Here is a 16,063-nt window from a genome sequence, read left to right as displayed (position 1 = left end):
TAGGGAGAAGGATATGAAAAAAATCATGTGAGATAGACGACAGAGGCTTATTTGAAGAAGCTACAAAGCAACAAGTAATGCCAGTTTAAAATGATTACATGTTAATGCAACAAGTAAAACACATTGAAGGCTGCTCAGATTACACTGGCTGAAGTACAGACTTAATTACTCATGTTAGAGATTCCTAAAACAAAGGGAGGCTTTTAAGCCAGTGATATGTAGCTGGTATGATATTGAAAAGCATTGGAAAACCTAGGTAAATGCCTAGAGGAAATTTTAAGGAAGATTCCATCAAGTCTGGATACCTTAGCCTTATCCTTAAATGAATAAATTTCTGAGGCGCTGGAACTGGTTAAAATCAATGGCAGCTTATTCTGTTGTTTGCAGTTTTTATGTACAATTGGGGCTGATAAACCTGAATAAATAAAAGAGCCTTGTCTGGATTGAGTTACAGTTAGTGCTAAACATCAAGGGTTCATATTGTATTTCTTAAAAGTTCTTTTTGGAGTGATTCCAAGATTGGTATTAAGAGGGTATGCCAAGGGTATATATTGGCAATTTTTATTTTGTTTGTATTTATCTTAGAGTCATTTGGGTAGGTCACATTCTCTCTGCCCCTACTCCCAACTTCTCATTAGATTGTAAGGACCATGAGGACAGAGATTGTTTGTTTTATTTGTGCTTAATTTTCATGCAGTGCCTAGTAGGGGACAATGCTGACAGTAGTTTCTCGACAAATATTAGTGGAACTGTATTAAAATTGAGTTTTTGCTCACATATATTGTTTATTTTACCTTTAGTGGATCACTTCTCCTTATGCCTTCAGTGCTATAGTTTTTTAAAAGAAGTATGTTAGTCTGTTTTGCATTGCTCTAAAGGAATACCTGAGGCTGAATAATTTATAAAGAAAAAAGGTTTATTTGGCTAATAGCTTTGCAGATTGTACAAGAAGTTTAGAGCCAACATCTGCTTCTGGTGAGGGCCCAAAAAACTTTCATGGCTGAAGGTGAAGAGGGAGCAGGTATGTAACATGGCAAGAGAGGAGGGAGCAAGAGAGATGTCAGTCTCTTTCAAACAACCAGCTCACATGGTAGCGAGAACTCACTCATTACTGTGGGTGGGCACCAAGCTATTCATGAGAGATCTGCCCCCATAACCTGAACACCTCCCAGTAGGCCCCACCTTCAACATTGGGGATTACGTTTCAACGTGAGATTTGGAAGGGACAAAATAGCCAAACTATATCAAGCACAAAGAAGATACAGAGATAGTCAGTGGTGGAGCTAGTATTCAAACCCAGATTTGTCTGATTTCTGCATCCGTGCTTTCAACTGCTTAACTGCATTGCTTCAAATACTCAGAAAAGATGAAATGTTTTCCATATCCCAGGAACTTAAAAGTGAAAAAGCAGAGAGCTAGAGGACCATGTAGTGCTGAATTGAGAGTCATGAGTGTTACAAGGATAGGGGGTGGTGGCCCTGTGAGGACCAGAACCCTCCAGGGGAAGCTTTCTGGGTGAGGCAAGAGGTGAACTGGGCCTTGAAGGAATGGGTAGAATTTAGATAGTAAGGAGGAAGGCAGAAATCAGTGGAAGCACAGACATGCATGGAGGAATGGAACTGAGTTCAATGACGATCTGTTCAGGAAAGAGGGCATAAACTGGGCAGAGAATGCAGTGGAAGTGGTGGGGAGTAATACTGGGCAGGTAAGGTAAGCTCTGATCTGGAAGGCCAGCATGGGAGCCTAGACTGGTTAAAGTAAGAAATGGCTTGTCCTTGGAAGAAAAAGTGTCAAACTTGGTACTGTGTGAAGGTACTGCACAGACCTCCCAACTGGTTCTTAAGAGAGCCAAACTGAGGCTAAGTTCTGAGAACTAAGTAAGAACTGACAGCCATTGTAGGTTAGAAAGTAGTGGGGCAACATGTTACAAGTAGTGCTTCTGGAAGGTTAGATGCGGTTAGAATAAAATCATTGCCATTTTGGGGAGCTGGGAAAATGGATGTCTTCAGTCTAGTCTAAAAAGGGATGACTTGAATAAGCTTATATAAGAAAGAAAAGAAAAACCTTTTTACTCACTGGACCATTTCATAATCTTGACTTTTTTCAAACATAAATCTGTGTCATTTTTCTTATTTAAAACAGCTGAGTAGTTTACTCTCCTACTTAGACCTGTGATCCTTATCATGGGCTCTTGTGATCTAACCCCAGCCTGCCTCCCTGGCCTCTGTCCTTGCTTAATAACCTCTAGCCATATGAACCTGGAATACCAGTCTAATTCCCACTTCAAGGCTTTTACACTTGTTGTTTCCTCTGCCTGGGGTGCTCTTCCCTCATATCTTCATGACACTTGTTCATTTACATTGTAGCTCAAAGCATACCTCCTCAGGGAGGCCTTTCCTAGACACTATTTGAGGTACACTCCTGCACCCCCAGCCTTCATGATTGCTTTTTATACATTACTGGGTTTTGTTTCCAATGGAACTTATCGCTTATTACTGTCCAAAATTATTTTATTTATTAATTTTTTAGCCACCTTTCTCTTATAGAAATAAGGTTCCTGAGGACAGGGAGTTTATTCTGTATACTACGGTATCCCTGACATCAGGGCTTGTGCCTGCTGATAGTAGATGCTTTCTAAATATGTTCTGAATATTAGATAGCTAGTTCCCAAATGCACTGCACTGAAAGTGTATGAAAATTGGAAATTGGCTTCTAGATTTTTGTATTATATTGCCAAATGATGGAGTGATGAGATTGAAATCTACTACTTCTTTTTGCCATTTTTTTTTTTTTTTTTGGTGGAGTAGAGGAGGGCCTGCACAAACAGCAGATACACACACAGTAAATAAGATTTATTTCAGCCAGCGAGTATTTATTGACATGAAAATTGGGGTTAAATGTGACTCTTTGTGAGTGACTAGTTTCTTGGAGTCTATTAAAGCATCAGTTTAAACATCAATTCTCTATGGTATGATTAATGTTTCTTTTTTTACTTTATAAGCATGAAGCTGCCTTCAATTTTATTGTTAAATTTAAGTGTTTTACATTGGAAAAAAGTAAATTGAATTTTGAAATGAGGTCTGTCCCGGTCTCACTTTCATGGCTTCAGGTTTTCAAAGTTTTAATTTCTCTTTGTATGGAAGATAATTATAGTATTCATTTTTGCTCCTGAGTAAAGCCACGAGTCTCAAGATTATTTTTCTTTTTTAAAAATTAGAATTGTCAAGTTATAGTTGTATACATTTATAGGGTACAAAGTGATGTTATAATTTGCTAATACAATGTAGAACAATTAAAAGGTAGTTAGTGTATCCTTCATCTCAAATATTTAACATTTTTTGAAATTTACTCTCTTAGCAATTTTGAAATGTACAATACCCTATTATTAACTATATTCACCACACTATGCAATATATCTCAAACATATACAAAAAAATTCTTCTTGTGTAACTGTAGCTTTTTGTACCCATTGATCATCAGGCCCATAGCTTCCGTAACCACCATTTTCCTCTCTGCTTCTATGATTTTGATGGTTTTCAATTCTACATATAAGTGAGAACATGCTGTATTTGTCTTCCTGTGCCTTATTTCACTTAGCATAATGTTCTCCAATTCTATCCATGTTGTCTCAAATGACAGAATTTATATTTAAAGGTTGAATAGTATTCCATTGTATATATCTACCACAGCTTTTTTTTTTTTTTTTTTTTCTTTTTCTGAGATGGAGTCTCTCTCTGTCACTCAGGCTGGAGTGCAGTGGAGCAATCTCAGCTCAGTGCAACCTCCGCTCCCCAGGTTCAAGTGATTCTCCTGCCTCAGCCTCCTGAGTAGCTGCGATTACTGGCATGCTGTAATTTTTGTACTTTTAGTAGAGATGGGGTTTCATCATCTTGGCCAGGCTGGTCTTGAACTCCTGACCTCATGATCCACCCGCCTCAGCCGCCCAAAATGCTGGGATTATAGGCGTAAGCCACTGTGACCAGCCTATCTACCACCTTTTATTTATCCATTCATCTGTTGGTGGACACTTCCATAACTTGGTATGGGTGTACAGACATCTTTTCAATAAACTGATTTAAAATATTTGGGGTAAATACGCAGCAGTGGGATTACCAGATCATGTGGTGATTCTATTTTCAGTTTTTTGAGGAACGTCTGCACTGTTTTTCACAATGGTTGTACTAATTTACATTCCCATTAACAGAGTAGAAGGGTTCCATTTCTCCACATCCTGTTTATTCAGACGATATGTTATCATCTAAATCATCTAAGACCTCTATATTATATAGCTTTTGAGTATTTTTAAAAGTGGACACTCAAGCGTTCATATAGTCATAGTCAGTGTGTGGTTCCTCAGACCTGTGGTATCAACATCACCTGGGAATTTGTTAGGAATGCAGATTCCCAGGCTCCCTGCGGACTTAGTCAGAAATTGTGGGGGTCGAGTCTAACACTCTTTTTTTAAAAGCCCTCCAAGTGATTCCAATGCTTACTAAAGTTTGAGAACCGTGGCTCAGTAAATGCTAAAGGTTCAAGGTAGCATGATCCCACACATCAGCCAAGTGGCATTAATTATTAGCCTGGTAAGCCCACCTTCTTTTCAGTCACTGAGTTTGATTGGTTCACTAAGGCTAGGCTGTAAAGTTATTTGCTAGATTGATTGCTACATATTGACTTTGGGTTGTTTGTATTTCTCTGAACCTGTCACTGTAATGATTTGTCAGGACACTTAATAGGAACAGGCCGTGATTTTTGCACCCATGGCATTCTGAGTCATGGGTGGCTGGGTCATTATGTATTCCAGGTTTCTTCAGGCACTGGGCATGCCATTCATGTACTTATAAGGAGGGAGCTGTCGCTGGTGGATCACAGGGAACCTTTAGGGACATTTAGTTCGCTCTCAGCTTGGTACAGGTAGGGAAATTGAGCCCCCATGAAGTTGTGCTTTGCTTGCAGTTAGGGGTACAGACAGGATTTCAGGTCTCCTGAGTCCCTCCACTGCACCAGGATTCCTGCAGGGGGACAGAGCTACAGCTTTTTCTGTGCCTACAGGACATTCCTTTCCTACTGTGAGGGTTTTATTTATTTATTATTTTATTTAAAGAAAAAAAGTAAATAGAAAAAACCCCGGAAGTTCTCACTGAAACTAATAAAAGTGTCTAAAGAGAATGAAAAAATCAGTTTGAGAACTTTGGTATGGAGGAAATAACCTGACATTAACTGTTGTAATTATAGTTGTTGCATTGGGCTTATCAGTGTGGGAAGAGGGAGCATTTGAGCCTTACAGGGAAGTGGGATATGGACAACAAGATGACCCTCTTCCTGAATTTGCCTGTTTGGGCCTGCAGCCTGGTGACTCTTTGTGTGATCCCAACAGCTGTCACAGAGATGGGTTGGACTTTTACTGAGACCTGGGTCCTAGGCCCAGCACTGCCACCAGCTAGTGGTGCGATGCCCCATAAAGAGGCCACTTATTCTCTCTGGCCTCTACTATTGGTAAATGGGCATAATAATATCCACCCTGCCAATCCTGAGAAATTTCAGGTAGTGGGAAGCAGTGTATCTTGGTGGTTAAGGGCATAGTCTCTGGATTCAAATTCTGGCTTTCTAACTCACTGGCATGGCAGTAGGCAGGCCACTTATCCTCCCTGTTTTCTCACCTGAGAATGGGTATAATGAAATTTACTTCTAAGGGTTGTTGTGAAGATTGAATTAGTTAGCTAATTTATGTAAAGTACTTAGGATAGTGCCTGGTATTTAGTAAGTTCTATGTGTTAGCCTATTATTATTACTATTACCATTTAAAAATATTGTTTCAAGGATGGGATGCATTTTCTGTAAACATGTTCTCAAATGATTCTACTACTGGATACAATACTGGGCTTTTATGCAGTAATTGTTGGTGGAGGAGTTGTTCTGACATCCAGCTTGCACCTGGGCTACTGGTTTCGTGGCCAGGGATGGCCAGGCCTAGCGTCTCTGATCTTGCACAATTTATGCATAGAGTGGTGTGGTTAGAGGAAACTTGGAGGGGGGAACTGCTCAGTTTTGCTTTCAGGTATTTATACATTAACTATCATAAGAGATGGACATCTTAATAACTTCCAAGAAAGAGTTCATGAGCTTCAATTTGATATTTATTGTTTGACTAGGTTTCTTTCTGTCTTACCTTTCCAGTTGTTAGGGTTCTTGATATGTATTTTGGTGATGAAAATTTCAACTCTAAAAGCTAAACAATCAAGATATTGTAATTATCCAGCAAGTGATTGGCAGATTTCGAGTAGACTTCTTCCATTCTCGGCTGAAATGAATGAAAATGTCTACTATTGCTGTTGTTTTTGTTCTTTTCTCTGAAAAGTCTGTTTTTGGGAGGGCCTCAGATGGTAAAGTGCCTTTTTATTGTCTCTTAAAGGGAATGGGGGAATCAACAGTTTGAGAATTTTTGTTTTATCTGTATGTATAAAGTTGCCTTCTCCTTTTATTTCTTTTGATACTCTCTCTGCAGTCTCTATTCATGATCTACTCCCCATCTTTTTATGGGCCCCTTAAAGCTAGAGATTATGTTTATTCATTTATTTATGTATTCCATTTCTCCTTTTTTCTGGATCCTAATTTTGTGCCTGGTGCATACTAGGCTCTCAATTTTAGTTTGTCGAATTACTGTTATTGCTGTTTCTGATTACTTCTTGAAGCGGTCTGTTTTAAAACTTCACCTGAAGGCTAAGTAATTCATCAGTATAATGGTGATCTATTATTTATCTAACATTTTCCTAAACACTCATTGATGCATCCTTATAATACTCATCTGAAGTATCTAAATCCCAAGATGATGTGTCATGTCATAGATGGTATGGCTTTAATTTTTAATTGGGAGATGGAGATGTAACAGCTGGAGATACTGAAACACAGAGAAATAAGAGCATCATTCAAGACCACAAACGTGGTTATTGTTGGAAGATAGTTTTGGGATGGGCTTCTGTGCTAGAAGCCAAAACATAAAAAACTGATTAAAACTCTAAAAAGAAACCCAGATTAGGTGGGAATGAATGCTGATCTGGATTGGATTACACTTCTTTGGTGTCTGAGGGTTATGATTAGTGACTTACTTCTAATGTGCATTTGTTTTTATTTTTAGCATTGCAGTGTCGAGATGGCTATGAACCCTGTGTAAATGAAGGAATGTGTGTTACCTACCACAATGGCACAGGATACTGCAAGTAAGTTTTTCTCTTCATATATTTTCTTTTTGCGATAGAACACTGGACAAGATTTGATTCTACTCCTCTATTTTTAATGCTTCTGTGGAATGTTACTGGTTCTTGAGCTTTCCTGGTACAGATTTTGGTTGGGGGTGAGGATGGAAGGATGTGGATGCCAGATAATTGGCTAATAAGAACTTCTTACTATCTTACTGTTATCTTTCTCACTATGAAAAAGACTTTTCAGTGAGTGGCTAGTTAATGTATATGGGGTAGACCAGGCATGGTGGCTCATGCTGGTAATCCCAGCACTTCAGGAGTCTGAGTTGGGCAAATCACGAGGTCAGGAGTTGAAGACCAGCCTGGCCAACATAGTAAAACCCTATCTCTACTAAAAATACAAAAATTAGCCGGGTGTGGTGGCACATGCCTGGAGTCCCAGCTACTCGGGAGGCTGAGGCAGGAGAATGACTTGAACCCAGGAGGCGGAGGTTGCAGTGAGCTGAGACCACATCATTGCACTCTAGCCTGGGTGGCAGAGCAAGACTCCGTCTCAAAAAGAAATTAAAAAAATATAAAAATATATATATTAGATTCCCTTGTGTTTTTCAGATTAAGGCATACTCTTAGAGTCTCCCCTTAACATGTTACCTATTATCTTGTTTTTAAGTAAAACCAAATAGATATCAACTTTAATATTCAGCCCAGTATATGTGAATATTATATTCATATTTTTTTCTAGTGTAAAAAATCTAATTCTGAAAGTGAGACAGTGAGAGAGGAAGATGTGTGCATATGTGTAGATTGAGGGGGAGCAGGGGCTTTGGGTGTGTATTATTATATGGGGATAAAAGAGTAAGGATGAAGGAAAATGTAGGCTAGTTCTTGGCTTAAGAGCATTTTTTTTTCCTTTTTCTCCAACCATCTACTCTAGCCAAGATGTTTTGTTTGTTTGAGGAAGGCTGTGAGATAATTTCATAACAGCTTTTCTAGGTTTCCTGCAAATAATTTTTTTTTTCTGCCTCAATTGAAAATTTTTAAGAGGAATATGTATCCATTCTGTTTATTTCAGGGAAGATGCTGGAGAAATAAAATTTGGTAATATGAAATTTCTCTTCTTTTCCTTCATTTTTGTGAGGAGTAGTTCTTCTTTGCTTTGGTGGAGGTACTTGCTTAGTAAGCATTTTAAGTGAGTTTATCCAACACATTTTTATTTCTTACCAGGAATGTAATTACAACTTTTTTCCAGTGAGATCTGTTCTGACACCAGGATTTAGTTTTTTAATGTTATAAACAAGATTTTTTTTTTCAAGTCAGAAATAATTTTCTTCACTAAAGTGAAAATATTTTAAGCTGTGATGACAGTAAAGCTTAACAATAGGTTGTTTGGATTGGAATAAAGATAACATTGGAAATAAAGGTTTTATGTAGCTTATTATGGGCTGCTCATTTAGTTTTTCTAGCTGGGGGGGAAAAAAACATGTGGTGCATTCTCCTCTAAGAATGGAGATACAACTGGAGATAATAAGGGAGGGAACTTAATACCTTAGAGTAAGCCACTGAAATCTTGTTTAGTCTTTTTGTGGCATTTGGTGCCTTAGTTGCTTGCTTTATTCTGTTATGCAACTCTTGTGGTAGTTAACTCCATTGCATTATTGGTCATTTGTTGATGTGTTTCTTTTGCTAGAATGTGAGGTCTTAGTCTTACGCATTTTTTGCATAGTTAATGCCTAGTACAGTGCCTGGTGTAGTTATTGTTCAGCAATGTGTTTCTTAAACTAAAAGGTGCTAAGTAGATACCATCATGCACATGTTTCTTATCTATTTATGTTAAATAAGAAGACACTGGTTCTCTCCTTTAAAAATTTCAGTGTGGCGATTCCTCAAGGATCTAGAACCAGAAATACCATTTGGCCCAGCAATCCCATTACTGAGTATATACCCAAAGGATGATAAATCATTCTACTATAAGGACACATGCACATGTGTGTTTACTGCAGCACTATTTACAGTAGGAAAGACTTGGAACCAACCCAAATGCCCAACGGTGATAGACTGGATAAAGAAAATGTGGCATGTATACACGATGGAATACTATGCAGCCATAAAAAAGAATGAGTTCATGTCCTTTGCAGGGACATGGATGAAGCTGGAAGCCATCATTCTCAGCAAACTAACACAGGAACAGAAAACCAAACACGGCATGTTCTCACTCATAAGTGGGAGTTGAACAATGAGAACACATGGACACAGGGAGGGGAACATCACACACTGGGGCCTGTCGGGGTGGGGGGAAAGGGGAGGGAGAGCATTAGGATGAATACCTAATGCACGTGGGGCTTAAAACCTGGATGACGGGTTGATAGGTGCAGCAAACCACCATGGCACATGTATACCTATGAAACAAACCTGCACATTCTGCACATGTATCCCAAAACTTAAAAGTAAAATTAAAAAAATTTTTATTTACTTCACATAGCATTCAGGGTGGTAATACCATACAGAGAGGCAAATTGGTTCTATTTGAAGATCATTCAACTTGGTGACTTATATATGGAGAATTTCAAATATGTTCTAAGTGTTCGCCTATATATTTTTGGTCTGACATGGGGAGAGAAGGTTTCTAGGGGAGACTAATCTCTGAGCACTTACCAGGAGAGGACACCTAAGGGTCACTGTTGGGAAGAAGTCCAATAGTTCTTTGTTGGACTGTTGGGCTGCTAGTCTCATACTCTCCAACCAAGGTTGGAGACCATCCTGGCTAACACGGTGAAATCCCATCTCTACTAAAAATGCAAAAAATTAGCTGGGCGTGGTGGCACGCACCTGTAATCCCAGTTACTCGGGAGGCTGAGGCAGGAGAATGGCCTGAACCCAGGAGGCGGAGCTTGCAGTGAGCCAAGATTGCACCACTGCACTCCAGCCTGAGCGACAGAGCGAGACTGTGTCTCCAAAAAAAAAAAAAAAAGAAAATGGAGCTGCCTAAATTCTGTCCCTGGCTACTTGTTAATTGTTGATAGGATGGAATGCTTATGGATACAGTTCTGGGTATGTCCCTCAGATGTCTTTCCTGTTTTGAGGGAAACAAACTCCTTGAGAGAGAGTAAGAAAAAATTTGGTGAGGCCATCCTTTTGGGAGACCAAGATGAACAACAAAACTTATATAAAGAGAGTGATTCCCTACCTCAGCAAAAGTAATATTAGCATATTTAGGAGTGGCAGGGTCAACATAAGTGGACAAAGAAAAAGCAAGAACAATATCAAGGCAGCCAGGTCAATCATTCTACAGTGCTTTGCCAGCCTCCACAGAATTTTAAGCAAAATTTTATGCAAAAATAATGTGTACCTAGCAGAGCTTTCAGTGTATTTTCACCAACCTTACCTTTTTTTCTGTGGAGAAAGAAGATGATCTAGCTTGTTCAGTAAATATTATTTTCACAAATAGAAAATAAATATTAAAACACTTAGAAGATTTATAAAAATTCTATCAGGCATGCAGGGCATGTGATTATCTTTTTATTCATGAGATTGCTTAGTGGATTAAGAAAAGAAAGTTGAAGCCAAATTCCTTTTACAGGGCCAGCGTAGGGGTGAGTGGTGAGTGGTGGGATGGGAACTGGTAGAAAGTGTTTTAAAATAGAAGGAATCTGACTATCTGTTTAGACAGCATAATGCTACTGATTCAGCTAAAATATAATGATTGTTTATAGAAATTATAAAAATCCTTGATAAGATCACATTGACAGATGGAGATAACTACTTTTGAAGATTAGTTTTGTACTCAGCTCAACTGTTTTTTCTCACTGTTAGGAGCCTAAGTACCCTATCAGTCTGTGATTAGATTTTGATGCCAGATTAGGAGAACTTGTATAATCTTGCATAAAACTCAATTATTGCTGTTAAATAACTACTGTCAAATCTTAATAAAGTCCTCTCACTACAGGGAGATAAGATATTTTATTCTTTCCCTTGTCCTACTGGGAGGTGTAAATATGTAATTAAATTTGATGTCATTAATCACTTTCAAGTTGTTTGCTTCAGACTTTCAAATATAAACCATTCTAAATCCCAATTTGATTAAAGATCATGGACAACTCAAGTTCACTAGGATTCTGGGGGTAGGTTAGGTTATGATTTGTATAATTGACAAAATATGTATTTTAAGGACATTTATTGTAGTTATTTAAAATCTTCGTCTGCTGGTTCTTAACATCTGGGTTGTCTATGGATGTGTTTCTGTTTCTATCAACTGCTCCTTCTTTGGACCATGGGTATGACTTCCCTTTACTTTACACATGTATGGTAGTTTTACATTACTTACTGGACATTGTGGGTGACAGATTTTAAAGTATATCTCCCACTAAAGAATGTTGAATTTTGTCAAGATTGGCAGATCATCTTGATCCTATGGATGCTAGGTTTTAGGACACGTTAGGGTGGGCCTACTTCTGTTCTGCCCTTAGTCCAATGACACAAATCTTAGTCATGGGATAGGGCTCTTATTCCCAAGATGTGACCCTTCTAGGGGTTCAGTGGAAAGTGTGAGGGGCCTACCAAGCCCTGAGGTGTTCATTAAGCCCCTCTAAGGCAGAACTTGTCCTCCCAGCCCCAGGAGCCTTCTGCTCAGTCTTTTCAGCCATCCAGCTCTTACTTTCTCTTGGGTTTCTGAATCTTATCTTGCTCATGCATAGTCAGGAATTATTTAAGGATTTGAGCAGAGTTGTATGCATACTTTGAAGCTACCCACTCTGTGGTTCTGTCTTTTCCAGGAATTTTTCTCCTCATATTCTAGCTGCTGTGACAGCTCCAGATACCTCTGACTCCTCAGTATCGCAGGACTTCCGTTTTCTGCTTGCACACTCTTCCTCTTCTGCTGCATGAACTGGGGTGTACCTTCACGATTAAAAAAAACAAAACAAAACTGTAAATGTGGGTTTCATATAGTTTGCTTCACTTTTTCTGAGGCTTATATCCCTTCTAGTTTATGCCTGCTTTCAGTGATTCTCCAGTGCCTTTGATATTTTGTCCAGAGCAAGAGGGCTAGTCTGATATAAGTTACTCTGCAATTATTTTTAATGATGAAAATTGGAAATATAAAGGGACCTTTCAGAATTTCATACATACCACTTGGTAAATACCTAACATAGTGTTTGTAAAACAGCAGAAAGTCACCGTGAGTTGTATACGTTCCTGTAGATGGGTGCTTGCATTTGAGAATGTCCACTTTTTGCTGAAGTGCTGATCTAAAAACTACACTTTAAGGTAAATTATTATAAATATAAAGTGTTATAAAATATAACTTTGTGTCACATTTTGTCTAAAACTTGTCTGCTAGCTGTAATAAACATTAAACATTAACAGCTAACAATTTTCCTTGCCAGGATTAGGCAGTCATGTTGGTGGTCCAGATTTCCTGAATCCATCCAAGAAAAACTAGAGCCATTGCCTTCTTTGTCTTCTTGGTAAATGTCTGTATAGTAAGTAGAGAGTAGAGACACTCATAATCCCTTAGAACTTAGCTTTTTATGGAGGATGCATTCGCAATGTTTCTGTTGTGGTGCTTCTCCCCCAAAAAGGCATTTTCAGAAGTCATGGCTGACTCAGCATTTCCCCCTTTCCTTCACCTTCTTGTGAGTGCATTCAGGGAGGCACAGGGGCATTGTCAGATCAAAGAAATAGACAGGGAAAAATATCAACTGTTAAATTACTTTCTCTTTCTTCTCAGCTGAAACTGGTTCTGCCAGCCTAGTTCCTTCAAGTACGGTGCCTATTTAGCTGAACATTTTGTATATAGTTTTTCTGGAAAATGATAGCAGAAGCTTGGCCAGTTTTCCATAGTTCATTTATCTTTTTAACATAAAACAAAGAATGCTGTTTTTTTTGGCTCATTAAATACCTTTCATAGAGTAATCTATTCTTAAAATGTAATATGTTCAGGTTTTATTAATTCAAGAGTTATTTATTGCATGCTATTTATGCGTACCACATATAACAGATAACTCAAGTCTGTGGTAGTAGTTGCAGTTAATCAATATTGTTATCATATTATTTCACACTTCTTTGGGAAGTCATAAAATAATTACCAGTTCATTAACTTGGGCTTCTTAGAGAGGTTCAGAGTAAAGCCAAGTATGAAAAAAACTGACTATAATGTGGCCTTCTGTACAGGGGCCGCCAGTGAATGGCAGGGCTGGGACCATGGTGAGGCAAGTAAGGCACAGGCCTCTCTTGTGAAATTTAAGAGAGTGCCAAAAAACTCACTAATCAAAATAATGTTTGTATGTAGTTGTTCAAAAAATCAAAATTAATGCAAAATAAGTTGAAAATTATCAAAATTTTAAATAAGGAGATCAGTACTACTGATTTTTTCTTTTGCCTTATGACCTAGTATGGTTCAGCCTGCACTGGTGAGTGGAGTAAGGGTCCTGGAAGATCCTTGACTGGTGACATGAAGAGGACATAGTTTTTTGTTGTTGTTGTTTTTTGAGACAGAGTCTCGCTCTGTGGCCCAGGCTGGAGTGCAGTGGCGCTTTCTTGGCTCACTGCAAGCTCCGCCTCCCGGATTCATGCCATTCTCCTGCCTCAGCCTCTCAAGTAGCCGGGACTACAAGCGCCCGCCACCACGCCCGGCTAATTTTTTGTATTTTTAGTAGAGATGGGGTTTCACTGTGTTAGCCAGGTTGGTCTCTATCTCCTGACCTCATGATCTGCCCACCTCGGCCTCCCAAAGTGCTGGGATTACAGGCGTGAGCCACCACGCCCAGCCGAGGACATAGGTTTTTTTATGCCAGATAGACTTAAGTTTGAGTCCTGATTCCTATTAACAATTGGATCTTTGGCAAGTTAAAGTCTATAATGCTAGCTAACATTATTGCATATTAGGGTCTGTTCTCAAGTAGTTTACATGTATTTACTTTAGTCCTCATGTGAGAGAGAGACTATATGGAAGCTAAGAGAAATTAAATAATTCACTCAAGATCCCATCACTCTGTAGCTAACCTGAGATATACTCGTGGAAAATGTACTGTCACCTTGAGTCTCAGTTTGCCTGTCAATAAAATGGGACAGAATTACCTGTTTTAAGTTGGTAGTTCAAATGGAACCTTCTGAAAAGGAAGTGTGGAACATTTGAAAGTATACAAAAAGGGGACTTTTCAGATCAGGAATATGATTAAAACACTGCTTTATGTAATTTCTAAATTTAAAGACAGTAGCATTAGGTAGGCCTGAGTACCTCATATCATTCTAGAACACTAAATCTGCATATAGTTACATGAGTGTACATGGGCCAGGTTTGGTGAATACTGCATTTCTGAGAAATGGCCTTTAACATGAAAGCTGAATGTAATAACTGTGGATGAAATAGAAGAAGAGGGCAGTGAAGGTGGGGATAGAGGATATTGTCTATTAAAGTGTGCTTCAGTAGAGAGAACTAATTTGAAACTTCTCCTTTCTTTTTACTAATGGAACAGGAGCAAGTCCAGACAGATTTATGCAGTTGTGAAATTGAGACAGGTTAAATTCAGTGATTTTTGATAAATGTTGTTGCCAGCACAAAAGTCACAAGTTGTTGAATATGGCACCTTACATTTGCATAGTGAGTTACAGATGCATATGAGTATGTCCTTTGAGGCTTTTCCTTGTATTAGGACTTGAGATCTGGACCCTTTAACAGTACCATTCCTAAGTGATTCTTATTAATACTTATGTCCTGTTAAAATCCTTTATCAAATATGATGTTTCCCTAAGGGGTCTTTTGTAAAGGAAGTCTTGGTTACTAGCATCTCCATCTGTGGCCCAGGCTTGAGTGCAGTAGAGCAATCATGGATCACTGCAGCCTCCACCTCCTAGGCTCAAGCCATCCATCCTCCTGCCTCAGTCTCCCATTTTTAAAGCTTTTTATAGAGACACAGTCTCACATGTTGCTCAGGCTGGTCTCGAATTCCTGGGCTCAAGTGATCCTCCCACTTCTGCCTCCCAAAGGGCTGGAATTACAGGCCTGAACCACTGTGCCTGGCCAGTTAGTAGCTTCTTAACACATAGCAACATAATTTCCATACTATTTTCAACTAATTTTTATTCTTTCAGTTGGGACCTTTATGTATTTCAGTGTTCAGTGAAGAAGTAGGAGAATCTGGTTCTTAGGCTCTGCCTATATCCTTTTACCTGTCTTGGGTAACTGCCAAGAAATTAAATCAACAAATTTTGGCCTGCAATCTGGCATTAATAGATGTGAATTTAGCTAGGTTTCTTTCAACACAGTCTCCAGGTCAATCGTAATCTTATGTGAAGTTTCTTATTCAGGCATGTCTCATTAGCACCATTAATTTCACACAGGAATTCTTTTTTTCTCCCTTTTTTTGTGACTAAGCAAAATGAGAAATATTTCTCTTTCAGAATATGGAGAGGCTTAATTAAATTCTTTAATTTTGTCTACATCTGCCCTTATGAATGATAGCAAAGGAATGGGGGATATCAGAATATGAGAAAAAGTAATCATCTAAAAATTTCCAAGCACTTTAAAATGTGTTCAGCTAGCATAAATATGTGGGTGTGATAGAGGTTTTCATTAGGCCTCCTCTCAACATACAGTAGTTAGGAATGAAGTTTAGTTTCTCTCCATCCTCCTGTCATATGTGTGTATGCACACACGTGTGCACATGTGACTGTGTTATGCATTTTGTTTTCATATTTCTTTTAGTTGAGTTTTACCTTACAACCCAATGTAAGGTAAATTAAAATTTCTATTGGATTTCCACACATTTTCTAGATCCTATTTATTCACTGTCAGTGACCTTCACTAGCACTTAGTCCTTTGTGTCCAAAAATGTATTGCCAATTCTTAGACTCTATCAGCCTTCTCC

The 16,063-nt window shown here is 38.6% G+C and overlaps 1 protein-coding gene across 5 annotated transcripts in view; it reads left to right on the top strand.

Annotated features, from left to right (window-relative positions):
• Positions 1-16,063, top strand: part of NOTCH2 (notch receptor 2) — a 225,644-nt gene that overhangs the window by 35,884 nt on the left and 173,697 nt on the right. For all 5 annotated transcript variants that reach the window (XM_063606281.1, XM_063606272.1, XM_055102533.3 and 2 more), the window contains exon 2: positions 7,136-7,217. In XM_063606281.1, coding sequence (XP_063462351.1) covers positions 7,136-7,217 — 82 coding nt within the window. The remainder of the gene's footprint in view (positions 1-7,135; positions 7,218-16,063) is intronic.

Source organism: Pan paniscus, chromosome 1 (assembly GCF_029289425.2).
Source record: "Pan paniscus chromosome 1, NHGRI_mPanPan1-v2.0_pri, whole genome shotgun sequence".
Classification (NCBI taxonomy): domain Eukaryota; kingdom Metazoa; phylum Chordata; class Mammalia; order Primates; family Hominidae; genus Pan; species Pan paniscus.
Note: the sequence above shows the minus strand (reverse complement) of the source record. Positions and strands in the feature narration are given on the sequence as shown.